The sequence below is a fragment of the Lithobates pipiens genome, unplaced genomic scaffold (assembly GCF_037356315.1).
Source record: "Lithobates pipiens isolate NorthernLeopardFrog02 unplaced genomic scaffold, aLitPip1_a1.2 Scaffold_19, whole genome shotgun sequence".
NCBI lineage: Eukaryota > Metazoa > Chordata > Amphibia > Anura > Ranidae > Lithobates > Lithobates pipiens.
This window is the reverse complement of record NW_027507764.1, coordinates 512,798,608-512,826,593: the sequence shown is the minus strand read 5'-3', so window position 1 is coordinate 512,826,593 and position 27,986 is coordinate 512,798,608. Positions and strand designations below refer to the sequence as shown.

At 43.3% G+C, this 27,986-nt stretch overlaps 1 protein-coding gene across 3 annotated transcripts in view; it reads left to right on the top strand.

Annotated features, from left to right (window-relative positions):
- The window catches only part of DPYS (dihydropyrimidinase), a 145,587-nt gene that overhangs the window by 19,224 nt on the left and 98,377 nt on the right, over positions 1-27,986 (top strand). Inside the window, exons 1-3 of one of the 3 annotated variants that reach the window (XM_077493158.1) lie at positions 9,371-9,817; positions 17,841-17,999; positions 19,867-20,046. In XM_077493158.1, coding sequence (XP_077349284.1) covers positions 9,560-9,817; positions 17,841-17,999; positions 19,867-20,046 — 597 coding nt within the window. In that variant the 5' untranslated portion in view covers positions 9,371-9,559. Of the gene's footprint in view, positions 1-9,370; positions 9,818-17,840; positions 18,000-19,866; positions 20,047-27,986 lie in introns of those variants that run through there. The other 2 variants (XM_077493157.1, XM_077493159.1) reach the window with 2 other exon arrangements.

Below are 27,986 nucleotides of genomic sequence, written 5' to 3'. Positions count from 1 at the left end.
TTGAAGAGACGGTTTAGTTTCGAAGGGATATAGGTGCCCAGGTATTTCAGGGCCATCTCTGTCCATTTAAAAGTAAAACGAGTTTGTAAATTCACCAGCTGTGGCGCAGGTATACCTATGCCCATGGCCTCCGACTTGCCAAAATTTATACGAAAATTGGAGAGTTTGCCATAAGTATCGAATTCGCGCATTAAAGCAGGGAGTGAAAGGGATGGGCTGGCCAATGTAAACATCAAATCATCCGCATATGCCGAGACTTTGTACTGTGTACCCGCTGTTCCGATCCCGATAATGTCTGGGTTGTTCCTAACGTGACAGAGAAACGGTTCCAGGGTCAGAGCAAACAGCAGGGGGGAAAGTGGACATCCCTGCCTGGTCCCGTTGACAATCTTGAACGAGTCTGATAAAATGCCGTTCGCTCTGACCTTGGCCGACGGGTTGGAGTACACCGCGGAGATCCAATGCATCATCCTGCTACCTAGACCTATATACTCCAACGTAGAGAACATAAACTGCCAGCTCACTCGGTCGAACGCTTTTTCAGCGTCCGTCCCGAGGAACACGCACGGAATGCATTTATCGTTTGCCATCTGAAGCAAGTTCAGGACCTTAATAGTATTGTCCCTTGCTTCTCTGGTTGGAACAAAGCCGACCTGATCCAAATGGATCAGATACGGCAAAAATCGCTGTAGTCTAACAGCTAAAATTTTCGTAAATAGTTTTAAGTCCGTGTTCAATAAGGAGATGGGACGATAATTCCCACACTGTGACAAGTCCTTACCCTCTTTTGGTATTACCGATATCTGGGCCTGTACCGTGGAATCGTGAAAGCGTGAGCCCGTGCTCAGGACATTGAATAGATTAACCATATGGGTACCTAAAAAAGGAAAGAGGGTCTTATAATATGCGACAGTGAGACCGTCCGGTCCAGGTGCCTTACCCAATTTGGTAGCGCCTAGCGCTGTCTGAAGTTCTAGTAAAGTGATGGGTACTTCTAGCAATTCTATATCTGCTGCCGGTAGGGTTGGCATTAGTGAGGCAGCTATATATCGGGAGGTGACATTTGGGGAGGGCGGGGGCGTGTTCAAGTTATACAGGGAATCGTAGAACTTTCTAAATTCCTGCGAGATTTTTTGGGGCAAAGAGATTTTCTGACCTCGTGAAGAGGTTAAGTGTGATATATAGGAAGCTAATTTTTGTTCCTTTAGGGTCCGAGCCAGGAACCTCCCACATTTATCGCCCGATTCATAAATTTTTTTCCGGGAGAGTTGAATCATTGCCTTAGCCTTGAAATGAAGTATGTCGGTGACCTGTCTGCGAACGACATCGAGCTCCGCACCCAATTGCGGAGTGGGGGCGTGTTTATGGCCCACCTCAAGAGTCCGCACCTTATGTAACAACGTCTCCAACTGCGCCACCCGTTGCTTGTGTATTCTAGAGCCATGTTTAATAAGTACTCCGCGGATCACAGCCTTATGCGCCTCCCATACCACCCCAGGGTCGCTCCCTGTAGTCAAATTAGCCTGAAAGTAGTGACCGATTTCCTTAGTCACGTCCGCGAGGATCTCTGGGTCTTGGAGTAAACTGTCATTTAGGCGCCAGGCCGGTTTCTGTGTTTGGTATATATCTGTCACGGCGTACCTCAGGGTGATCGGGGCATGATCCGACCAAGTGATCGTCCCTATCGTAGTGTCTTTTACCGCATGCAAATGTCTGTGGGGGATTAAAAAATAGTCTATGCGCGAGTAGGTCTGATGCGGGCTGGAATAAAATGTATAGTCCCTCTCTCCGGGGTGAAAAAGACGCCATGTGTCGATAAGCTGTACCGCATGCAAGGATGTCGAGATTCTTTTGCGCATCTCTCGAGAGGTAGCAGAGAGACCCGTGGAGGTATCTTCCGCAGGCATAAGAGGTACATTCAGATCTCCGCCAACAATAAGCTGTCCTTCCGCGAACCGTGTAAGGTGTGTTAGTCTACGTTTAAGAAAAGTGTCCTGACGGTCGTTTGGGGCATAAATGTTCGCCAAGGTCAGCATCGCCTCTCCCACCTTCCCCTTTAAAAACAAAAACCGTCCCTCCTGATCAGATTGAATGTCTATGTATTTCCATGGTACTGAAGCTGATATCAAGATAGAAACACCTCTAGACTTAGCCTCAGTGTACATGGAGTGGTAAACCGTAGGGTAGAATCTATTCTTGAGCAGTGGTAGGGAATTAGTTCTAAAATGGGTCTCCTGCAGAAATACAATATCCGCCTTCATTCGTCTCATATCATGAAATAACACCCGCCTCTTCTCTGGGATGTTTAACCCCTTAACGTTCAGTGAGACCACAGTGAGTTCAACCATGTTCGTGATTCCGGGGGGGGGGGGGGGGGGGACAGGGAAAGTCTCAGCAAGAAAGGGGGGTGGGAGTGAAGAAAGCAGAGGAAAATCAGCAGATGGGCCTCTTGGACGGCTCGAAGAAAGAAAAAGGAGGAAAAAATAGTAAGGAAAAAAAAAAAAAAAAAAAAAAAAAATTAGGGCGCTGTCTAAAAAAGAGAACAGCGCAGAGAAGTCTCTAACGGAGCTAAATCTAGCTAAAGCGCTCCCCAGTGAATCACCGGGAATTGAGCGCGGGCCTAAGTGGGGTAGTGATTGGACAGGGCCGAAGAATGACTCCCCCGATCCCACCCACCCCCCCCGGCAATCAAATAAGTGATAATTATACACGGCAGCAATCACAGCCAACAGACCAGTGAGCATAATATATAACATATAACATCACATAGGCTGCAATAAAGGAGCCAAAGCATTGGAAAAGCAAGTCGTTTCTTAAACCAGAAAGAATCAAGACCACAAATATTCAGAAAAATAAAAAAAAAACAGGTAAGCAATTATAAACAAACGTTGAACTAGCAATGTGACCCCAGCCCCACTCCCCGATAATGAATGCCAACAGTGCCCAATCCCCTCCCCCATGTCCGCCCCAGAGTGGTAATGTTAGCCCCCGTGCAGTATGTCGGTTCCCCAATCCCTCAGGGGCTCCATAGGTGCTTACAAAAAAAAGAAAAATGAGATCCTAAATCCGCCCCCGGGCGACAAACACCCCTTCCGCCCCTTCCGCCCATTCCCGAGGATCCCGCAAAACCCACCAGCTCCCTACCACCAATGTCCAGCGGCTAACCGGGGCCGCAATGGGTCAATCGTAGTGTTGGTATCAGTACTGTCCCGCACGGATAAAGTGTTACAAAACTCCATCACTTGGTCCATTCACCCCGCCCCAAGTCTTCTTTGGTCGCGGGGAGCTTGTAAGCCAGACGGCCAATTGTCAACGTGGTAGGTGCCAGAGGCGCCCCTCTGCCCCCCCCTCCTCCCAGTCCTCAATGTCCTGACGGTGCCAAAATTGGGCCCCCCCAGTGAGCAGGGGTCCCCCCAGGTGGAGTTAAATCAACAAAAACCCTTGGCCAGAACATTGAAAGGGGGAAACCACACACAAAAAAAAAAAAAAAAAAAAAAAAAACCAATAGAGGCGGGGGGGGGGGGGGGGGGACAGTCCAAATGTCACCTTCCCGACTTGGAGCCATCAGTCCACGGGGGGGCCGAGTTCACAGGTAATGGTAAAAGAGTTAACATGGGGGAGCAGAGTAAGGTCGGGGTTCAGGTGCCGTGTGGGAGAAATCTACTCACGGTGTCCTCGGTCTTCCCTCTGAGCCAGCCGTGGCCTCCTCCTGGACCGCTGAAGTCCGGGATGCAACGGGCCTCGGTATGTGGAGAGCCCTGTTCTGCCCACCGGGCGCGGGAGCAATTGAAGCCAATCTGGAACCGGGATCTGGTCCACCCCAAGGAACCGGAATAGGCCGGGGAGATCCGCCGGCGACTGTAGAGTATATATGTTCCCTTCCTTACGGAAGATGACGGCTAGGGGGTATCCCCAGCGATAGGTACAGCCCTTCGCCTTTGCCAAGTCTAATACGGGTCGGAGCATGGCTCTACGTCTCAGCGTCGCCCTGGATAGATCAGGAAGGATGGTGACAGGCACCCCATCCACATCTACCTGCCCTTGCTCCCACGCCCTCCTCAGGATTTCATCTTTCTGCGGGAAACGTAATAATTTACACAGCACGTCCCGCGGGCGCTCCGGGTCAGCGTTCCTGGGGCCCGGGGTCCTATGGATCCGTTCAATATCCACCACACAGGTAGGGTCTTCTAACAGATTGCGAAAAATCTCCAGCACCGTGGCCTCCATGTCTTCCCCTTCTAGAGATTCGGGGAGCCCCCGGAGCCGCAGGTTGTTCCTGCGACTCCGGTCTTCAACATCTTCCAGGTGGAGCTGGAGGGCCATAGCAGTGTCTCTGTGGTGGTCCCTGGCTCTCTCCAACTCAGACACCCGGAGCTCTAATGTAGAGAATGAGGCCTCCCCCACAGTCACCCTCTCCGTCAGAGCCGATACATCCTCTCTCACCTCTCTCACCTCCTCTCTCACCTCCTGAATGTCCCTGCGGTGTGTTTCCTCTAAACGGAGGATGAGGGCCTCAATATCCGTTCTAGTAGGGAGGGCCTGTATCAGGGTCCTGAGGTCCTGCTCAGTCTGGTCTGGCTCCCGGGAACTCTCCACTGCCTCCATGGATATTGCTGTGGACGGCTGGACAGTTGATGGTGGATGCGGGTTCGCCAGGGCAGCCCGGTCCGGGCCGGGTTCAGACCGCTGAGTGGCTTGTGCGGAAGTTCCACTCGGCGTACCTCGTGACACCGCCGAGTCCGTGCCTGCCGTGCGCCGCTGCGCTGGGTTAAAGAAGCGGTGTAGTGACCCGGAGGAAGCACCACCTCGCTCTCCCTTGACAGCGGCTCTCGTCCTGCAGGGTTTGGCTGGTTGCATGCCGGATACTATGGCGGATTGCCGTGGAAGGAAGGCCGGGGCCGGGAGCTCTCAGAGAACACAGCCCTACTCCGCCATGTCCCAGATCTCCTTTCATGATTTTTAAATATATCGGTAGCTCACGAAAGTAGCATTGTAAAAATCAGATTGCAGAGAGTGGCTGTGCATTCTCTCCTTGTCTAACTCACCTTTATGCATTTTGCTGATAAATATAATAGTAGCTGCACTAATAAGGGTTTGGCTCACCTTTATTTTGAATGCTTTTTTTTAAGTTTTAACTTTTTAAATCATGTGAATGATGTTAATAAGTGAGCAGCTGCACGACAGACAAAAAGCAGTGGCTCCATTGGACTGATTCAACGTTTCATTGGAGTCCACCTTGAAACTGCTGGGAATAAATCCTGCAGGAATATTCCTATTTTTTTTTTTATGCCCCCCCCCCAAGAGTAAACAAATGCTTACTTTATGGGGTAGGAGGCAAGTAAAAGTTCATTTTAAAGGCTGACAAGCTTTATTGTGTTAATGTAATTTCAATAATCTTTTTAATTCTAAAGCTTAATCTATAAATTATTAAATGGTGATCCTGCCATGAGGGTCCTATTCAGGCGCTTCCTGTTATAACGTTTTTGGAAGGAAGATGTTACGCCAAGTAAATAGATACCAAACATGTCACGCTTTATAATTGCACGCGCTCGTGGAATGGGGACAAACTTCGGTACCTAAAAATCTCCATAGGTGACTATTTTTATTTTTATTTTTTTTTACGGTTACCAGTTTAGAGTTACAGAGGAGGTCTAATGCTAGAATTATTGCTCTCACTCAGCCGATCGCGGCGATACCTCACATGTGTGGTTTGACCACTGTTTACATATGTGGGCACGATTTCCTTATGCGTTTTCTTTGCTGCGCGAGCTTGCGGTGACGGGGGCGCTTTGAAAAATGTTTTTTCTTATTTATTTTATTTATTTTTATATTATTAAATTGTGTTTAAAAAATAAATAAAAAATTGATCACTTTTATTGCTGTCACAGGGAATGTAAACATCCCTTGTGACAGTAATAGCTGGTGACAAGTACTCTTTATGGAGGAACCCAAATCCCTCCTTCGCCCTTCAAATTTTTCAGATCACCGAAAACGGTGTATCTGAATACTATATATTTTTAAAAACAGATGCCATTGGCAGCCGAGTAAACAGGAAGTGACATTGTGACTTCGGTTCAGTGTTTACATCCAGGAGACTGGAACAAAGCCATTTCAGAATTCAGTCATTCGAGTCTGTCCCTTCGGATCTTTGATTGGGCCTTCTGATGGGAGGGGAGGCCCGGGAAGAGCGGCGGGTGGGGGGGATATCGCATCGGTTGTTACCCCCGGAAAGCCGACCGCCTGTTCTAAACAATGGTGCCGGGATGATGCCTGCAGCTGCGAGCATCATCCCGGTATAACCTTCGAAAGCCGAGTACGCACATCTGTGTATGCTTCGTGGGAAGGGGTTAATATACAGTAAAAGATCGCCAAAGCACTGTCAGTAAGGCTACTTTCACACTGGGGCGGGCGCTGGCAGTAAAGGTGCGCTATTTTTAGCGTCGCTTTACTGTTTTTTTAGCGGTGCTATTCAGCCAAAAAAGGGTTAAAATCGCCTGCAAAAGTGTATACAGCGCTGCAAAGATGCTGCTTGCACTTTTTCTAACGTCCTGCAAGCGCACCATTCCAGTGTGAAAGCACTCAGGCTTTCACACTGGAGAGACAGGAGAGGCTCTTCAATCTGAACTTTTTCCGACCGAAAAATAGAGAACCTGCTCTCAATCTTTTGCTGGCTGGAATTCTGCTTTCTTCTTTGTGGCCGCCCAGGCGCTGAGGCCAGGCAAGAAGAACCAAAGAGGGGGACAAGACCCCCAAAGAGGGGGACAAGATCCCCAAAGTCAGAAGAAGACCCCCGGGCGGCGACGAAGAAGAAAGCCGGGCTCCTCCGGGCAAGAAGACGCCCCAGGACGGAAGACCCCCGAAGCAGTGCAATAAATTATTTTTAAACCTTGTGTGTTGTGTTTTTTTACGTTTTTTTCACAGGTGAATGGGTAAGGGTACTCATTCACATAGGGTGGGGGGCCGGTATCCGGGGCCCCCTTATTAAAGGGGGCTCCCGGATTCCGATAAGCCCCCCTGCCCACAGACCCCGACAACCAACGGCCAGGGTTGTCAGGAAGAGGCCCTTGTCCTCATCAACATGGGGACAAGGTGCTTTGGGGTGGGGGGGGCCACGAGGACCCCTTCCCCTAAGCACCCCCCATGTTGAGGGCACGCGGCCTGGTACGGCTCAGGAGGGGGGGGGGCTCGCTCATCCCCACCCCCTTTCCTGACTGGCCGGGTTGCGTGCTCGGATAAGGGTATGATATGGACCTGGGGGGACCCCACTCCATTTTTTTGGTGTAGGGCTTCCCCTTTAACTCCATACCAGGTGACGGGGCCAGCAACGCTTCCTTCGCTAGTCCCGGCCGCATTCAAAATGAACGGACTTTCCTCCGTGTGTGTGGGCGAGTCCGTTCATTTCAAAAGTATGGCGGATAGTCCGGCAGACTAAGTCCGCCGGACCTAGTCCGCTGCAAAGGTACCATGTGTGGGCAGGTAGCTCGTTCGTAAAGTCCGGCGCTTTGTCCGCCAGACTAAGTCCGCCGGATAGTCTGATACGTGTGTATGCGGCATTAGTGCTAATTCAAATAGGAAAAGTCTCTCACATCAGGAAATCCAGAGAATAGCCATTCACAACTGGATCCTCACCCTTATCGGATAGTCCTTCTCTCACCAGGCCAATCACCCAACAGGGTGTTTCAATCAGACCAAGTCTCTGCCACAGCCTTGCTATAAAACACTTGAGTAAAACTGAACGTTTGTAAAACACTTGGAGAATCCTCGTATGGTACCAGTATCTTGCATCCGGTCCAGTGATACCACACGAGACCAGATTCACTTGGGATCTTTCAACTTGTCCAGGCTCTTATTGAGAAACCAACCTTTGCGTGGCCTTCTCCCGAAGAGTCATCTCCTGGATACCTTCACAGTTGCTGGGCCTTTCCAAAAACCGAGACGGCACCGGACCACCTTTGAATCCTTCTTTCAGTTTCTTTGCCTCGGGTTAGCCAGCCCCGAGACCTGTAGTTGGGTGGATCCGCACCCCAGGCCATGAGATTCCTGGGGGCTGATCAGGAGGACCAGAACCATCAGCCAGAAAACACTTCTGGACCGGAACCCCGAAAAACGTGACATCAGCACCTTAAGTACCCTCTCCCAGAATGCGCAGCAAGAGTGACACTCCCACTGGGCTGGTTCCGAGAGAGAGTAAACCCTTAATGCACCCAACTAGACTACGTTCTGGACCCTGCCAGGGATGACAACAGAATCCATGGTTAGGCAGAACACCATGCAGTCCAGCCAGACTGATACTGAGGTCAAAATTTAGAATAATTAAACCCAAAACAAAACTGCGGTTCCAGGAAAAGTTAAATGACAAAACACATAGCGCATGCTCCTCAGGAGCCGGCGCTACACCTCTAACCAGCTAAACACAATGGAGATGGGATATTGCATGTAGATTAATGAAGGAATTACCTACCTCTAATTCTAACACGCAGGCTGGGGGGGTGTGACACAACCTTGGACTGGCAGAAATCCTCCCATACCATGCCAAAAACTAAAAAAGATTTTATTTCAAATATATATTTGTATGCCAGTGTCTGTTAGTATGGGCTGCTCAGATGTGATAGGGAGGAAATGCTCAGCATAGAAACTAACTGAAAACTGAGCATGTGCAGAGCTGCCAACATTGTCCCTAGCTGAATTGGGGACATGGACAGAAAGGGGAGATAAGGAACGGCAGGATTAGCCAGGATTTTTGCATTATACAGAAAACAAATCCCATAGTGACTAGGTAAGTGTGAACATCATTACAGTATATTGATAGTTTTTTTATGATGTGGGTTTAATGACACATTAATGGCACCTACAACTAACCTGCAAAATCAATGCATGATTTTTTGTGCGCTACAGGAACACCAATATCTTAAATTTTTCTTTTTGAATTCTGAACACGCTTGATGCCAAGCAGAAGTATTCTAAATGCACACTCAATCACACTCTTCAGTCATATAGCAAGGAGGACACTGACACAGTTGGTTATATAGAAGAAGAAAATATTGTTGCAAGCACAGTAGTTATTTTTCCCTTTTTTTTTTCTTTTTTTTTACTAGAGTTCCACTTTAGCCTTCATCAAGAATGCATTCTGCATTCTTTCACCTTTTGAGTCATAAAGTCTTAATACTTCAATCAAGTGGAATAACTACCACAAAAAAAAATAAAAAATGAGGCAACACAAGGACAACAAACAAGTGGTTACATAACAAAAACCCAGTCCAATGTCCTCAGGAATCTTCTATTTTCTGGCACAGTGGCACCTCAATCTGAACACGATTATAATTCTTTTGTTGGCTCCACTCTCTGAACTTATATCCATTTTAAAGCCAGTAGGTGGGTGTGCCCTTTACTACGGCCAATATTCAGATGATGGCTTTGTATAAAAGGATGGTTCACCAGGACCTGGAGGAACCGCAAGGAAGTGTCTTGCTGCAAATTCATTTGACGCTACAGATTGCATAATCTACGATACAAAAAAACAAGCAATATTTTTTTTTTACCTTATTGCGCAAACAATATCATGGCATCTCAGAACAGAATCCTAATAAAAGGGGGTAAAATTGTAAATGACGATCTGTCAGTTTACGCAGATGTGTACATTGAAGATGGACAGATCAAAGATGTTGGAACCAACTTGCGTTCTTCAAGACCAGAGGGCATAAAAGTGATCAATGCAGTCGGTAAACTGGTCATCCCTGGCGGGATTGATACACATACTCACTTTCAGTTCCCCTTCATGGGAAGCCGATCTATAGATGATTTCTTCCAGGGAACTAAGGTAAAATGTTATTTTACTTCACTTTGTTCATTGCTATTTTTCATGTGAAGGGGAAGCATAGCCTTTGAATGAAGGGGAAGCATAGCCTTTGAATGATGTTAACATGGGAAGCTTGATATACATTCTGTCATCAATATGTGGTGATGATTGGAAGAAACAAATATATATATACATATATATATATATATATATATATATATAAAAGTAGTAGGTGAGATGCACACACACGGCCAGTGAAACAAGTGTGCCAGCAATCGAGTCCGTCCCAAGGACTCGATATAAAAAAGCAGAAGAGGGATGGCTGCACAAACAAAAGTAAATTTATTGATAAAATTTACATCACATCAGGTATAAAGGATTTCCCCTTAATCATGCTAGTACATTGAATACATGACAAGCAAGGAAATGAACCATAATTAGGAGGTCCCAAAAAAGTAACCCGTGAAGTGGGTAACCCGTTAAAGACAGAATAGCTAGACATAAATATTCCGTTAGGGATAAAAATGGTAAATTACCTCTCTCTAGACATTTTTTTAGAAATGAACCATTCGGTTTCTCAATTGAGATATATGGTAATCGATGGTATTCCAACCAATAGACGTGGGGGGGAATAGAGAATTGTAATTGAGAAAAAGAGAAGTTTACTGGAAAAATCGCTTAGACTCTTTATATCCTAAAGGGTTAAATACAGATTTTGATCTTTATTTATTTTTATGATTATAGGATGGTATAAGTCTCTATATGTGTTGACCGACCGGCCAGATATCGGCCGATACGGTCCCACGTTATGAGATTTTTTGTTTGTCGTTTAGTGTTTTTTCCATAGTATGCGAATATACAAATTCATTTTGATGATCAATTGATTATGTTTTCTTTGTTTACTTTTTTGGATGAACTACATGATTCAGTATACTATCTTCAAGGGAAGGTGTCCTTTTTGTCCCGTTTTTTTAGCTATTGTTCTGAAATACACATAGATACAAAAATGATGTATGAGAGATATAAGGGGTGGTTTGTGGAGATTGATTCCAGCTGAATGTAATTAATTGATTAATGACAGATGTGAGCTATAAGCCTTTATATGTGAAGTTGGTTACAATTTTTATTGCAGGTATGTGGTCATGAGGAAGGGCGATTATCATGCTTAGCCCGAAACGTCACCTGAATACCTGAATTATACCTGATGTGATGTAAATTTTATCAATAAATTTACTTTTGTTTGTGCAGCAATCCCTCTTCTGCGTTTATATATATTTATATATATATATATATATTTATTTATTTATACTTATTTATTTATACAGTGTATATATATATATATATATATATATATATATATATATATATATATATATATATTTATATTTATTTATATTTATTTATTTATACAGTATATATATATATATATATATATTAGTATAATATAATAATATTAAATATAATATATATATATATATATATATATATATATATATATATATATATATATATATATATATACAGTACATATTATATTGCATATAAACAAAAAAATATTTCAGTGTGTATATTGTAATTTAATTAAGGAAAAGCAAGTATCTTAATTTCTTTAATTCATACTCTGGGGTCGTCTTCCTGCTTTGCAGTGCTTCACAATATTTCTGCTTTTCTGTAGTCACTTGACTTGAAATCCAGACAAAACTTTTTTTTTGCTTTCAATTTAAACATTAGAAGAGTTGTGCCCCATACACACGGTCGGACATTCTGATTACAGGATCCGTTGTTTGGAACGAGGTGACGCACAAAACGTACGACGGGACTACGTAGAGGCCAGTAGCCAATAGCTTTCGTCTCCGAATTTTCTCCAGCTCTCAAACTTTTTCCACCAGAAATTCCAACAGAAAAAGTCCGATAGAGCCCACACACAATCGGATCTTCCACAACATAATCCAATCAGACTTTTTCCTTCGGAATTTCCAACTGTGTATATGGGGGGGGGGGCATAAGAGTCTCTTTCAGGTTCTTATTGTTATGTATGTCCCTATCAGGGGGATTTTTTCTTATCATTTCCTGTCATTTCTTGTATGAGCCCTTATTTATTGTCTTGGTTTACAGGTACAATAAAGCTGACCTTACACTAACAGAATTTTGGTCAACATTTTTTATTTTAAGAGTTTTGTTTTTTTATTTTCTAATCATTAGCGGGGTTAAATCCATGATTGTTTTTAACAATTCAAAGGATGAAAAATGTTTCTAGAATTAACACATTTTTAGCAGTGTATGTGGTTTTGTTCAGGAAATATTTATTACAAAATAAAAAACGAACAAAATATTTAAGTATTTTCAAACAACATTTGTCCAGTCATGCACAAAGCATTTTCACACAAATTTTTGTACAAATATTCATACAAATGTTCATTCAAAAATCTACTAGTGTATATCCAGCGTAAAGGGGAGTTCCAACGGAAAAACTAAAATAAAAGTCAGCAGCTACAAAAAGTGAAGCTGCTAAATTTTAATAATTGGACACTCGCCTGTCCCACGGTCCAGCGATGCAGGCGTTCGAAGCCTCGCTCCTCTCCCCCTCCTCTCTGAGGCACCAGCATTCTTACTGTGGCTACCTGCCTGTGGCTTCACAGATGGGCATGCATTGTCCATGTCCGCACGCTGTGAATAGCCGGGCAATCTTCTGGGACCTGTGATGTGTCCCAGAAGATTGCAGGGAGGGAGGGGGGAGAGGTGATCTTCCTTCCGGGGGCCGTGGAGCCCTGGGAGGAAGTGGGAGCTGGATGCCTCTAAAAAAGAGGGTATGCACTCCCACCCCCCCAAAAAAATGACATGCCAAATGTGCCATCTCAGGGTGTCACCTGCACTTAAGGCGGAAGTTCCATTTTTTGGGTGGAACTCCGCTTTAAGTTATATGTCACTCCAACATTTCATATTCCAACAGATATGTGCCTGTTGTACCCTGTACTTGTGTTAAAAAGTATCCTGTTCTTTTTGTATTGCTTCCTACCTGGTGATCCTACTGCTTTTCTCTTTCAAAATGACCAGCTAGGCATGAGAGCTCATCCATTCCAGTGTGGTCAGTTATATGGCTGTGTTGGGAGGACAGCCTGGCTGTCCACCAATGGCCATGACTTGTGCTGACACATTCCCATAAACAACCATTCACTGGGAAGATCAGTGTACTGCTGTTTTCCCATGCCAGCTCTCCAAGCCCCTTATGAAGCTGAGAACAAAAATGTATTTTTGATTTTTTAGATACATATACACAAATGTTCTGCCTTTCATTTCTATTTTAAACTGAAGGAATGGATTTACATATACTTTAAGTATATCTGTGAAAGTGCACTTGGAAGTAAAGTCACTGTAGATCTGAGGGGGACATGCAAGGAAAATAAAAAACAGCATTTTAGCTTGCACATGATTGGATGATAAAATCAGCAGAGCTTCCACTCATTGCAGATCTACCCCTTAGATTTACAGCGACTGCACTTCCAAGTGCACTTTCAGTGCATATTCAAGAGTCATACAACACTGTACCCAAATGAAATTTTTATCATTTTTTCACACAAATAGAACTTTCTTTTCGTGGTATTTAATCACAGCTGGGATTTTTATTTTTTGCTAAACGAACAAAAAAAATGGAAAATGTAAAAAAAAAAAAAAAAAAATCATGTTTCATAGTTTGTTATAACATTTTGCAAACAGGTAATTTTCCTCCTTCATTGATATGCGCTGATGAGGCGGCACCGGTGGGCACTGATAGGCACAGATAAGGCAGCACTGATGGGGACAGATAAGGCAGTAAGGATGGGCACAGATAAGGTGGGACTGATAGGTACCACTGATAGGTGGCACTGATGGGCACTGGTAGGTGACACTGATGGGCACTGATAGGTGGCACTGATGTGCAGCACTGTTGATGAGGCACTGATTGTGGGCACTGATAGGTGGCAATGTGGGCACTGGTAGGCGGCACTGTTGTCTACTGTTAGGTGGCACTGGCAGGTGGCACAGGTGGGCACTGAGGAGCTGGCGGCAGCTCTCCGTGATCAGTAATGATGTCCCTCTCTATAAATTAATAATGTGTATGTGTGTGTGTGTGTGTGTGTATATATATATATATATATATATATATATATATATATATATACAGGCATGTGTTTTGAGCTTTGGGGTGCACGCCCAAATGCAATAGGCTGCGCACACCTATGAATACAAAAGCTGTTCCAGTGTTCACTGTGTACTGGTCCAGGTCATGACTGCAGCAACAGGACTTTAGGAAACAATTAGAATGCTCATAGTTACATTTTCATATATATATATATATATATATATATATATATATATATATATATATATATATATATATATATAAATGAAAACAGGCACATTGTGGTATGAATTTGCACTGAATGTCCCTAATGCCAAATGTAAGCTAATTCTGCCATCTAGTGGTAAATGTGTTTCTTACATCAATGGCACATTTGCAATAAACATTGTAAACATTGTATTGCACACAAATGGGCCATTATTTACAATCTGCAGAAGAACATGAGAATAAGTTTGCACGAAAATGTGTGAAATTGCACAAATTTGCATGAAATTGCACAAACGCATATGTGTGAAAATACATGCACATGCATGAAAAAAAAAGTCTGAAAAAATAGATGCTAAAACAGGAGTATCGTGTACAAGAGGCCTGTTAAGTATTTTGCAGATCTCGCTTTTTGTCGCAAAGTTTTGAAAATTGAAAAAAGAAAAACATTTCCTTTTCTTTCTTCATTTTCAAAAACAAATGAGAGCTGCACAATACTTACCATGCCTTTTAGCAAATACTTTGGGGTGTCTACTTTCCAAAATGGGGTCATTTGAAAAGTGGTATCAGTGCAACCCTAATTCAAATGATTGAATGATCATTTCTTTGTCAGTGAGCAAAAGTACAAAATCAGCAGAGGATCAAGTACTTTTTTTTCCCTCACTGTAAGTCCCTTTCAGACATGGAGCAGGCCTGTTCCTGCCCCTGGACTTCTCTAAGATCCTGCACCGGAGACAGAGCCCCTGCACAGGAGTCTCCTCCTGCAGGACTTGTCTCAGAGATAAGGATAGCCGAACTATCCCCCCCCCCCCCGTTCGGTTCGAACTAGAACATGTGAACAAGAAAAAAAATTTGTTCAAACACGCGAACACCGTTAAAGCCTATGGGACACGAATATGCATAATCAACAGTTCTAATTTTAAAGGCTTATATGCATGGCATCGCCATAAAAAGTGTTTGGGGACCCGGGTCCTGCCCCAGGGGACATGTATTAATGCAAAAAAAAGTTTTAAAAATGGCAGTTTTTTCGGGAGCAGTGATTTTAATAATGCTTAAAGTGAAACAATTAAATTGTAATATTCCTTTACATTTCATACCTGGGGGGTGTCTATAGTATGCCTGTAAAGGGGCGCATGTTTCCCGTGTTTAGAACAGTCTGACAGCAAAATGACATTTCTAAAGGAAAAAAAGTCATTTAATACTACTCGCGGCTACAATGAATTGTCGGTCCGCAATACACATAAAAGTTCATTGATAAAAATGGCATGGGGATTTCCTCACAGGGGAACCCTGAACCAAAATGTAAAATAAAAATGTGTGGGGGTCCCCCTAAATTCCATACCAGGCCCTTCAGGTCTGGTATGGATATTAGGGGAACCCCACACCAAAATGTAAAAAGAAATGGCATGGGGGTCCCCCTCAAAATCCATACCAGACCCTTCAGGTCTCGTATGTATTTTAAGGGGAACTCTGTACCAACATTTTTTTTAAAAATGGCGTGGGGTCCCCCCAAAAATCCATACCAGACCCTTACCCGAGCACGCAACCTGGCAGGATGCAGGAAAAGAGGGGGACGAGAGAGCGCCCCCTCCTTCCTGAACCGTAACAGGCCACGTGCCCTCAACATTGGGAGGGTGCTTTGGTGGTAGCCCCTTAAAGCACCTTGTCCCCATGTTGATAGGGAGAAGGGCCTCATCCCCACAACCCTTGCCCGGTGGTTGTGGGAGTCTGCGGACGGGGGTTTATCAGAATCTGGAAGCCCCCTTTAACAAGGGGACCCCCAGATCCCGACCCCCCGTGTGAATTGGTAATGGGGTACAAATGTACCCCTACCATTTCACAAAAAAAGTGACAAAAAGGTTAAAAAACTTCAATTTTTGACAAGCCCTTTATTAAATGCTTCTTCTTTCATCTTCTTTCTTCTGGTCTATATTCCATGTTCTTCTTGTTCCTCCAACTTCTTCTTCTCCATCTTCTCCTTCATCTTATTCTTCATCATCTTCTTCCTCCACTCTTCTCGTCCCGCATCTTGCTCCGGGTTCTTCTCTGCGCTGTCCGCACAATCCACCTCTGTGGGAGTCCTCAGCCGCGTGACGCTTCAATTCTTCTGACACTTCTTAAATAACGGAGGGTGGGGCCACCTGGTGACGCCACCCTCCTCTGGCGCACCGGGACTTCCCTATGGCTTTCCCCGTGATGTCAGAGGGGGGCGGGGTCACCCATTTTCGGAAACAGGTGACCCCGCCAGGCATACTATAGACACCCTCCAGGTACGAAATTTAAAGTAATGTTACACTTTTATTGTTTCACTTTAAGCATTATTAAAATCACTGCTCCCGAAAAAATTTCAGTTTTTAAAACTTTTTTTGCATTGATACATGTCCCCTGAGGCAGGACCCAGGTCCCCAAACACTTTTTATGACAATACCATGCATATGAGCCTTTAAAATTAGCACTTTTGATTTCTCCTATAGACTTTTAAAGGGTGTTCCACGGCTTTTGAATTCGCCGCGCACACATAAAATTGTTGGCTGTTAGGCGAACTGGAGAACAGCCAATGTTCGAGTCAAACATGAGTTGGACTTGAACATAAAGCTCATCGCTGCTCAGGGAAACTGCCCTGGCTGCACTGGCCTCAGGCCATTAATGGGTTCTCTCACCACCTTCAGGGCACACCTCCCCAGGGATTGGTTTGAGTTCCTGCTTGTTGTCCCACTTTTTCCCACTATGCTTCTATTATATTCTAGAAGACAAGGGGAAGTAACAGAACAGCCTGTGAAACACTGAGCAGCTCTAGATAATCAACCCCTGCTCCACTGATTACAGGGGAGCCAAACTAAATGTACCTAGCAGCCTGCTCTACACTAGGAGGGTGCTACTTTGGATAGACTGTATATGTCTAGGTAGAACCACTATTGCTAACCTGTGAAGATCGATACAGTATATGCAAACATGAGTGTGGCCCCTGCATCATCCTTACTGTATCTGGGAAGGGAAGTAGATACCCACTGTAGTTCTGGGAGGTGAACAGATAAAGCGTTTTGTTTTTTTTGTTTTGTTTTTTATAAGTAATTATGCTTTTGTTTTAGCCAATTCCAAATGTACCGCTTAAACGCATTTTCACTGAGCATATGTTTATGTAATGCCCCGTACGCATGATCGGACTTTCCGACAACAAAAACCGTGGAATTTTGTTTGAAGGTTGTTGGCTCCAACTTGTCTTGCATACATACAGTCACGCAAATGTTAGCCAACAATTACGACCGTGGTAATGTACAAGATGTACGGCGAGCCGATAAAAGAAGTTCAATAGTCATTTGATATCTCCATTATGAACACTAGTTTTACAAGACCAAGCGCTTCCGGGCTCATCCTTGATTCCGAGCATGCGTGGAGTTTTATCCGACGGACTTGTGTACACACGATCAGGTAGTCCAAAGTTTTGTTGGCGGATAATTTGAGATCTTGCTAGCCAAAATGTGTTGGTGGAAAGTCCGACAACAAATGTTTGATGGAACATACACACGGTTGGACTTTCCACCAACGAGCACACATCCAACATTTGTTGTCGGAAAATTTGATCGTGTGTATGGGGCATAAGAGTACATTTCAGCATTTTTTTTATTAAATTCCATAATGAAATCTTTCATCTGGGTTTTGGGAATGAGGGGTAAAAGCTGCCAGATCCACACTGATAAATTCCGTCTATTGTCCTTCTAGGCTGCGGTGGCCGGAGGTACCACCATGATCATGGACTTTGCTATTCCCAGGAAAGGCACTTCTCTGATCGAAGCATTTGACACATGGAAGAGCTGGGCTGACCCCAAAGTGTGCTGTGACTATGCTCTCCATGTAGCCGTGACTTGGTGGAGTGACAAGGTAAGCCGAATTAGACTTCATTATATCACATGACACATGATGATAATACATGTTCAGTCTCTGCTTGTAAGAGGAAATAACTGAGGAGTCCCCACAATGCTTTATTACTTCTGTGATATCTGGTTTGGCTCCTTTTAGCATTTAAAATGTATGTAAATTCTAACAATAAATGTCTTGTATTTTGCTGCTTTTTGGTCTGTTAAATAAATCATTGAAAATGTTTTTTTTTTAATATTTGTTTGAGAAATGCAAAAAATGATTTGTTCATCTGGCTAGGAATCTTGTGAGCCGATAGCTTCCCATATTCTCTGCCTCTGGACTGTTATCAGCTAGCTAGAATAAGAGAAAGCACTCACGTAGCCACATCTGTAATGGAGAGGGAATCAACATAAGGGGGAAAAGGATACTAAGTATCCCTAGGTCGGACTTACGAAACAATAGTGAAATATGAAAAAATAACAATATTGAAAAATTACATATAGTGATGAAGCATTCAAAAATAAAAAATCATATAGCATGATACAAAATATACAGTGAGCCCTTGTGCATCAACGTGTTTCACCCTTAGGCTTCTTCAGGACACATTCAAGGTTTCAAAGATAACAAAAGAAAGAACGGATCTCACTGTCTTGTAGGGAGATAAGCCCTGTGATCAGCAGAAGGCTATCTCCTAGGGGCCAATTATTATGTGTCTATACCAGTTATTACTATAAAAGGACCATATTATCTGGTATTTTTTGGCCTTAAAGCTTTAGTACTTCCTACTGTGGCCACTGGTTCTGGATGCTTTTGATGGCACTCTTTTTCCCCTGTCCTGAAATTACTAGGCCAATACTTTTTATCTACGTATGATAAAAGATCTGGTCGCTTCCAAATATCGATATATTTAGATCATCGTCTCCTTTTTGGATACCTCTGTATATTTCTATGTATAGGGCTTATTTCCCTACAAGACAGTGAGATCCGTTCTTTCTTTTGTTATGTTTGAAACCTTGAATGCGTCCTGAAGAAGCCTAACGGGGAAACACGTCAATGCACAAGGGCTCACTGTATATTTTGTATCATGCTATATGAATTATTTTAATTCTTGAATGCTTCATCACTATATGTAATTTTTCAATAAATATTGTTACTTTTTCATAACTCACTATTGTTTCATATGCCTTTAAAGTCTGACCTAGGGGTACTTAGTTTGTATCCTTTTCCTCCTTTTGTGTTATCAGTTAGCATTGCTCCTTGCTATCTCCATGGACTATAAAACACCTCCTCTTGTTGTGAAGAAAAGAGGCAGATGTTATGTAGTTCTAGCACAGTGTTGAAAAGTAGCATCAATTTTGTTATGCAGCTATATAGTTATAGTTGGTAAGGATGAATAAAGACTCCAGTCCATCCAAACCTACCTGAGAGTGTGTGTGACTGTTTTTCATACCCCACATATCAACTAGACGTGTGTAATTAGTTTTGTTTCAAATTTGTTTTTCAATGAAATTCAACAAATTTGTTAATTCAGAAATATTAGGGATACCTAAAATCTGACTTGTATCTTAGTGCAGACTTCTGTGAAAATCAGTGAGCCAATCACACAAGCAGGAAAATACATTGGGGGGGGGGGGGGGGTAGTCATATTGCATTGAATTTTACAAAAAAATGACAGCACTGCAGATTGAAGAGGAAATTAAATTTTTAATAACATTCAATTATAATATGACTTGTGTAGCATTTGTATATGCTGTATTATTATTATTATTTTTTTTTTTAATATGCTAAATTACCCTTTAATTTACTTATAGTAAAATATTACCAATAGGAACGTTGTATTCTTTTATATGCTTTTTATTTCATTTTTCATTTCATTTTATATGTACAGGTGAAGGAAGAGATGGAAATCCTTGTAAGGGATAAAGGTGTCAACTCATTTAAGATGTTCATGGCCTACAAGGACGTGTACATGGTTCATGATCTTGAGCTGTTCCAGGCATTTTCTTGCTGTAAGAACATTGGGGCCATCGCCCAGGTGCATGCGGAGAATGGAGATTTAATTGCAGAGGTAAAGGAAACCTTTAAACTAAAGATGGTACAATGCTGACATCTGGTGGCCAAATTAAGAATTACCCTTTCACAATTGGAAAAAAAAATAATAATAATAATAATATGGTCATGAAAAGTCTTTTGGGTTTGTAATTAAGCCTGAACTCCAACTGCAGAATACACACTTAAAAATCATACATTAGTACTGCCTTGGCAATGGATTTGTAATTCTGTTCAGTTTTGTAATTCAGTCACCAGGGCAGCGCAGCCAGGTTTCTGACCTCATTTTTTCCTTTGTAATTTAAGCAACACTACTTGGCTGAGGACCCAGCCCAGCTTGTGACTGGGTAAGGGGCAGCAAATCAATGCAGATCAGATGAAATCAGATCAAATCAAATGCAATATATTAATACCTGATAGGCTTACCATCCAGTTCCTTCTAGTTTGCTATGCAGATTTTTACTGAAGGCTAATATAAAGGGTCCATTCACACCAGGCGCACTGGCCTGCATTAACCAACACATGCCAGCACAAATTCATTGTAGTTCACATCAGTTCTTTGTGCTGATGGGCGCTGTCCCAGCACAGTGCCTCTAAAGTGCCCTGAAAAAGTATTCATACTCCTTGAAATTTTCCACATTTTGTAATGTTACAACCAAAAATATAAATGTATTTTATTGGGATTTTATGTGGCCAACACAACGTGGCACATAATTGTGAAGTGGAAGGAAAATGATAAATGTTTTTTCAAAATGTCTTTCAAAATGTTCAAAATGTTTTTACAAATAAATATGTGAAAAGTGTGGCGTGCATTTGTATTCAGCCCCCCTACTTTGTAGAACCACCTTTCACTGTAATTACAGCTACAAGTCTTTTTGGGGATGTCTCTACCAGCTTTGCACATCTAGAGAGTGACATTTTTTTCCCATTCTTCTTTGAAAAATAGCTCAACTTGGATGGAGAGCGTCTGTAAACAGAAATTTTCAGGTCTTATCACGGATTCTCAATTGGATTTAGGTCTGGACTTTGACTGGGCCATTCTAACACATGAACATGCTTTGATCTAAACCATTCCATTGTAGCTCTGGCTGTATGTTTAGGTTCCTTGTCCTGCTGGAAGGTGAACCTCTGCCCCAGTCTCAAGTCTTTTGCAGACTCTAACAGGTTTCTTCTAAGATTGCCCTGTATTTAGCTCCATCCATCTTCCCATCAATTCTGACCAGCTTCCCTGTCCCTGCTGGAGAAAAGCATCCCCACAACATGATGCTGCCACCACCATGTTTCACGGTGGGGATGGTATGTTCAGGGTGATGTGCAGTGTTAGTTTTACACCGCACACAGCATTTTTCTTTTAGGCCAAAGAGTTTCATTTTGGTCTCATCTGACCAGAGCACCGTCTTCCACATATTTGTTGTGTCCTCCACATGGCTTCTTGCAAACTGAAAACAGGACTTCTTATGGCTTTCTTTCACCAATGTCTTTCTTCCATAAAGGCCAGATTTGTGGAGAGCACGACTAATAGTTGTCCTGTGGACAGATTCTCCCACCTGAGCTGTGGATCTCTGCAGCTCCTCCAGAGTTACCATGGGCCTCTTGGCTGCTTCTCTGATTAATGCTCTCCTTGCCCGGCCTGTCAGTTTAGGTAGACGGCCATGTCTTGGTAGGTTTGCAGTTGTGCCATACTCTATTTTCGGATGATGGATTGAATAGTGCTCTGTGAGATGTTCAAAGCTTGGGATATTTTTTTATAACCTGACCCTGCTTTAAACTTCTCCACAACTTTATCCCTGACCTGTCTGGTGTGCTCCTTGGCCTCCATGATGCTGTTTGTTCACTAAGGTTAACAAACCTCTGAGGGCTTTACAGAACAGCTATGTTCATACTGAGATTAAATTACACACATGTGGACTCTATTTACTAATTAGGTGGCTTCTGAAGGCAATTGCTTCCACTAGATTTTAGTTAGAGATATCAGAGTAAAGGGGGCTAAAACAAATACACGCCACAGTTTTCACATATTTATTTGTAAAAAATGTGGAAAACCATTTATCATTTTCCTTCCACTTCACAATTATGTGCCACTTTGAGTTGGTCTATCACATAAAATCCCAATAAAATACATTTACATTTTTGGTTGTAACATGACAAAATGTGGAAAATTTCAATATGAATATTAATATGAATGGGGTATGAATATTTTTTCAAGGCACTGTATACACATCCAAGTACACCACAATGTGCATAAATGCAAACGTACACAGTCCGTTAAAGTTTCCTTTGCAAATAAAGTGGAAGAAAAGCCCAACTATAGTGGGTATAGAAAATAATCCCCCCCTTTAAAATAATCACATTTTGTTGCCTTGCATCCTGAAATAGAGACAGACACAGTTTTTGTTTTATCTAGTTGTATTTACTCATCCAAGTGAAAGATATAACACCAACATATCAGAAATTAATTTTGCTTTAATTCCAGCCTTTAGTGTGTTGGGATATGTCTCTACTATCTTTGCACATCTAGACTTTCCCATTCTTCTTTGCAAAACTGCTCAAGTTCAGTTAAATTTGATGGTGATCGCTTGCGGACTGCAGTCTTCAAGTCATTCCACAGATTTTCAATGGGGCTCTGACTAGGCGGTGCAAAAACATTCACCTTTTTCTCCTTCAACCACTGTGTGGTCATTTGTTGCTGTGTGCTTTTGGTCATTGTCATGTTGGAAGGTAAACCTTCTTCCCATTGACAGCTTTCTGAGGGCAGCAGATTTTCCTCAAGAATTTGATGGTATTTTGCCCCATCCATTTTTCCTTCTATCCTGACAAGTGCTCCAGTCTCTGCTGCAGAGAAGCACACCCATAACAATACAGGATATTGCCCCCTCCATGTGTTACTGTAGGAATGGTGTTATTTGGATGGTGAGCTGTAATGGATTTCCACTAGACATATCATTTGGTGTTGAGGCCAAATAATTAAATTTTAGTCTCATCTGACCATAAAACCTTTTTTCATGTGGCCTCAGAATCTTCAAGGTGCGTTTTGGCAAAGATTGGTCTCATCGGTTGCTTCTTTGGCCGCAGGTGGCCAGGGAAACTAAGGGGTGGAACGGGAAGTGAGGAACGTCTCATTGCTCCCGGTTTCCAGGGTTACAGAGACAGAGGAACAACATCAGATTCCATGTTTGGGACTCCTACACAGGTGCATATTCTTTGGCTAAAGTGCTGGTCTGCAGAATTACCCTGCAAGAAGCATTGGCAAGTTTTACTTTTCATGAGGAACATTCATATGAGCCTCCAGGGTGAAGTGATGATGATGAACTGCTTGTCGCTCCCAGTTTCCAGAGTTACAGAGAGAGGGAGAATGATATCAGTTCCTCTCTCTCTCTGTACAGGGCCGCCATGGTCACCGGCTGCATCACTCCCAGACTCCGCGACGGGACCAGAGAGCTCGAGAGCGGTGGCAGTGGATGGCAGTTGGGACCCCCTTCCGCCACTCTCACAAGTGATTGAGTGGCTAATTAGCCACTCAGATCACTTCTGCCATACTCACAATCGCCGGCTGAACAAAATGGTACTGGGATGATGCCTGCGGATGAAGGCATCATCCAGGTTTAACCACTGAAACCCAAGGATGTTTAGGAATGTCCTTGGGTGGGAAGTGGTTAAAGAGCGGGCGGCTGCTGCATCCTTAACAACCGATTTGCAGGGTTCTCTGCTGACAGCTGAATATAAAAAAAAAGCAAATTAAAATAAATAATGAAAAAAACAGTGTGAGGTCCCTACGGGTCTGGTATGGATTTTGAGGGGAACCCCACGCCAAAATTTAGAAAAAAAATGAACCCCACTTACACCTGATGACTCTTGGGTTGTTAAGGACACGGTGGCCGCCTGCTCTTTAACCACTGACTATTCTCACTTTTTTTAAGGAGAAAAAACGCATGAAAACCACATACAAAAACACATAGAAAACACAGATTCAAACACGCAAATCGTGCTGGAAAACCACATCAGCCGCATAGATGTGAACCTAGGGTCAATGTAGTTATACATAGAAATAGCACACGTCCATACACATGTCTTGATGGCAGCCTGTACAGCACTACTGGGATAGGGAGAGGCTGTGCTCTTGCCCAATCACAACTCCATGACTTTGGACATAATTGTCGGTCCAGAACTGAATATATTTATTTTAATGAAGAACATATTGATCAGAAAACTGGCTGAGCATAATTTTTTGTTTTTGGCAGATAATACAATCCCAATGTAAAGATTTTAACTGTGTGTGTACCATTTATTTAAAGTGCAACTTTAAAATATAAACTTCGGGTGGATATGAAAGATCACAATTTTTCATGTTATGTATTCATTAAAATATCAAAAATTATGTTTTTTTATCAGTTTTTTTGCCACCTTAAGTCTTTTGAGCATAAGATGTATTAGAACAAAGGCATATTTCTTTATTGTACCTTGCAGGATAGAGAGCAGCACTATTATTCCTTACTCACAGGGTTATGTGCTATCTACAGGTGACTGGAGACTGGCAAAAGATGAGAAATGCCCTCCTATATAACCCCTTCCACAAAGGAAGCTGCTCAGGGTTTTGCCAGTGTCTGAAGGTGATGGCCACTGCTGTGCGATTCTATACACAACAAGGCCAAATTCTCGAAAGGTTCTTTTTATATTTAAGCGACTGGTTGGTGTCCAGAACCATTCCTATGGCTACCATTGCTCAGCAGGATGGTACCCATTCCCCGCCCAGAATTAAAGGGATGCGATGTGGGAATGACCTGTAATGTTGCTGGTTGACGCTGTACATTTGCGCATTCAGAACCCTGTGCAGTAGAAGGACCAAGGTCTTTTTCCGGTAGGGTGCTATACAGGTCCAGGGCAGTAAACCCAAACTGGTGCATCAAGTCACTGAAGGTGCTCTGATGCACAGCCCACCATGAAAACTGAAGACTGGAGCTCTCTTTGAAGGGGATGGGTCCCACAGCGAGGGGAGTAATTGCCCCCCCCCCCTGTAGCCTGCTGGTATGCCTAGAGGGTTCCCCTCTACCCCTTGGGGCAGATGTGTTGTGACTAAAATCCTTATGCACCTGGTGGAAGTTTCACTTTTTAACTACTTCAATACCAAGCACTTTTACCCCTTTCCTCCCCAGGCCAATTTGAAGCCTTCAGCACTGTCGCAATTTGAGTGACAACTGTCATGCAACACTGTACCCAGGGCCGTCTTAATATCATCATGGGCCCCTGGGCAAAGTAATGCTCTGGGGGGCCCTACAATGGAGACAGCGCAGGTTTGAAAGACATCAAGTAGGTAGGAGGCAGACAAGTGGAGCTTCCCCTTTTGGGTGGAGCTCCGCATTAACTACATAAACAATCATTCTGTACAGCAAAGAAGCAGTGGGAAAATACTACATACATAAAGTAACAAATCTGTCCTGTGCATACAATATATCTGCTAGATTGATTCCTCCCCAGCACTCTGATCCCTCTACACCCCAGATATCCTCCCAGCACTCTGACCCATCTACATCCTAGATATCCCCCCAGCTCTCTGACCCCTCTAAACCCTAGATATCCCCCCAGCACTCTGACTCCTCTACACCCTAGATATTCCCCCCAGCACTGTTACCATATACCATAAATTACCCCTTGTATTGTGACCCCACTACATCCCTGATACCCCCTACACAGTGGCCTCTCTACATCCCCGATGCCTCTAGCACTATAGCCACCCAAGCTACCCCAAACATTGCTACCCCTATACACTCCAGATCCCCCCCTCAGCATTGTTTTCCCCCATACACCCTTGATAACCCCCAGCACCATTATTCCATACATGTAGTACCCCCTTTTCCAGTGGAGATACAGTGTATGTAAACTTTTGGCTATGTGCCCACCTCCAGCACTGGACTCACCTATACCAATCAAGCAGGCAGAAGGAGGGGCAGAGGAGGGAGCATCCCTCTGGGCATTCCAAGCACTTTGGTCAGCTGGGCTCACCATGACACCATCCACAATGCTACTACCGCAGGTGGGCTCTCAGTGCTGCCGACTCCGCAGCTCCCACTCCAGCTCATACCCTGCAGCCTTCGAGTCCTGAGAATTCAAGCTGCGTGGGGCGGGATCAGAGCATCACTGCCACTCCCCTGCTAGCTGTGAAATAATCGGTATCGTTCTGCACAACATCGCGCACCGCTGCCTGCCTGCCTCCCCTATCCCCCATCACTCTCAGTGCCATCATGGGCCCCCCAATTTTGGGCAGGGTGGGCACAAGGAGCAACTGCTTTAGGGAAAGTGCAGCTGGGGCCCCTGGGCATTGCCCAGGTGTGCCCACTCATTAAGACAGCCCTGATTGTACCCAAAATACATTTTTATCATTTTTTTTTCACACAGGTAGAGCTTTCTTTTGGTGGTATTTTATTACCACTGGGTTTTTAATTTTTTTGCAAAATAAATGAAAAAAGACCGAAAATTTTTGAAAAAATCATTTTTCTTACTTTCTGTTATAATATTTTGCAAATAAATAATCGTTCTTCATAAATTTAGGTCAAAATGTATTCTGCTACATTTCTTTGGTGAAAATAACCCGAATTATTGACGGCCTCATCTCATTTCACGAGGGCCCGAAAATGCCAGTTCAGTACAAATAACCCAAATTACTCCTTTTTTGGAAAGTAGACAGTCCAAGGTATTTAGTTAGAGGCATGGCAAGTTTTTTGAAGTTGTAATTTTTTTGTCACACTTTTGGGGAAAATTGTCACTTTTAAAAAAAAAGTTTTTACATACTGTCACCAATTCAGTGCAGTGTTATCATATAATGGGTGTGGCAGTGATTAGGGATACTGACTGGTGACAGCATGCAAAAAAAGTAATCATTTTTTTTCAGTTTTTTTTTATTTAATGTTTTTCTTTTTTTTTTACGATTTTAGGATTTTGCGATGTGACCAGAGCAATGCAGTGTTTGCATAGTAACACTGTACTACTCTGGGGAAGTGATCAAGATTATTTTTTACATATTATGATTGCTTATACCAGTGAATTTTATTGATATAATCAACAATTTTTAGCTGAATGAAACTGGTTCATTCAGTGTCCTTTGTTGTGATTATCTGTGGTTGGCCAAAGTTAATCACGTGGTACAGATGGGCTGCGATTGGCCCTGTCTGTACCATGCGATCCCTTTGACTAATCACAACTAGCAACAAAAACAAAAAATCACAACTAGCAACACAATTGTATACAATGGATGGCATAAAGGTAAACCATCCATTGTTTACAACTGTCATGTGATCTACTGTGATTGGTCACAGCGATCATATGGTACTGGCAGTGGGACGGTACAGTGATCAGTCATTGGCTCTGTCCGATGGACACAGCCAATGACAGATCACGCCGCTGCGCGAACCTGTGGTGGAGCGAGAGGCGCATTCTGGGAGGACGTCATATGATGTCCCCCCAGAACAACAGTACTCCCACCCGGCCATCATTTTACTATAGGTCGGACGGGATCTTCTGACTAACATCTTTAACATCTTTAAATCCTGTTCAGGCATCATTTGCCTTGGTGGGTGCTGCATTGCAGACAGAGATTGTGGCTGTTGGAGTCTGTCGCACCTTAAGGTTAAAATAAAGTGTCTGTCTAGGAGGGTAGATTTCACAGCTAGTGAGGCTGACTCGGGTAAGCATTTGGCAAATTTCCCTAGGGCATATTGTTTTATTGCAGTGCCCTGAAGGATTCCATTTTCGTGTTTGGGACTCTTGTCCGTGCACAGGTGCATATTCTTTGACTAAAGTGTTGGTCTGCATAATTACCCTGCAAGAAGCATTGGCAAGTTTCCAATGCCAAGTTTTCAAGGATTCTGGCTCCAATTTTGGGACACTTAAGGACCTAGGGGTAGGGGACAACTATTCTGGGGTACCTGGACAATCTACTTTTCAGTCAGATTTGTTGGTGTCCTGGTT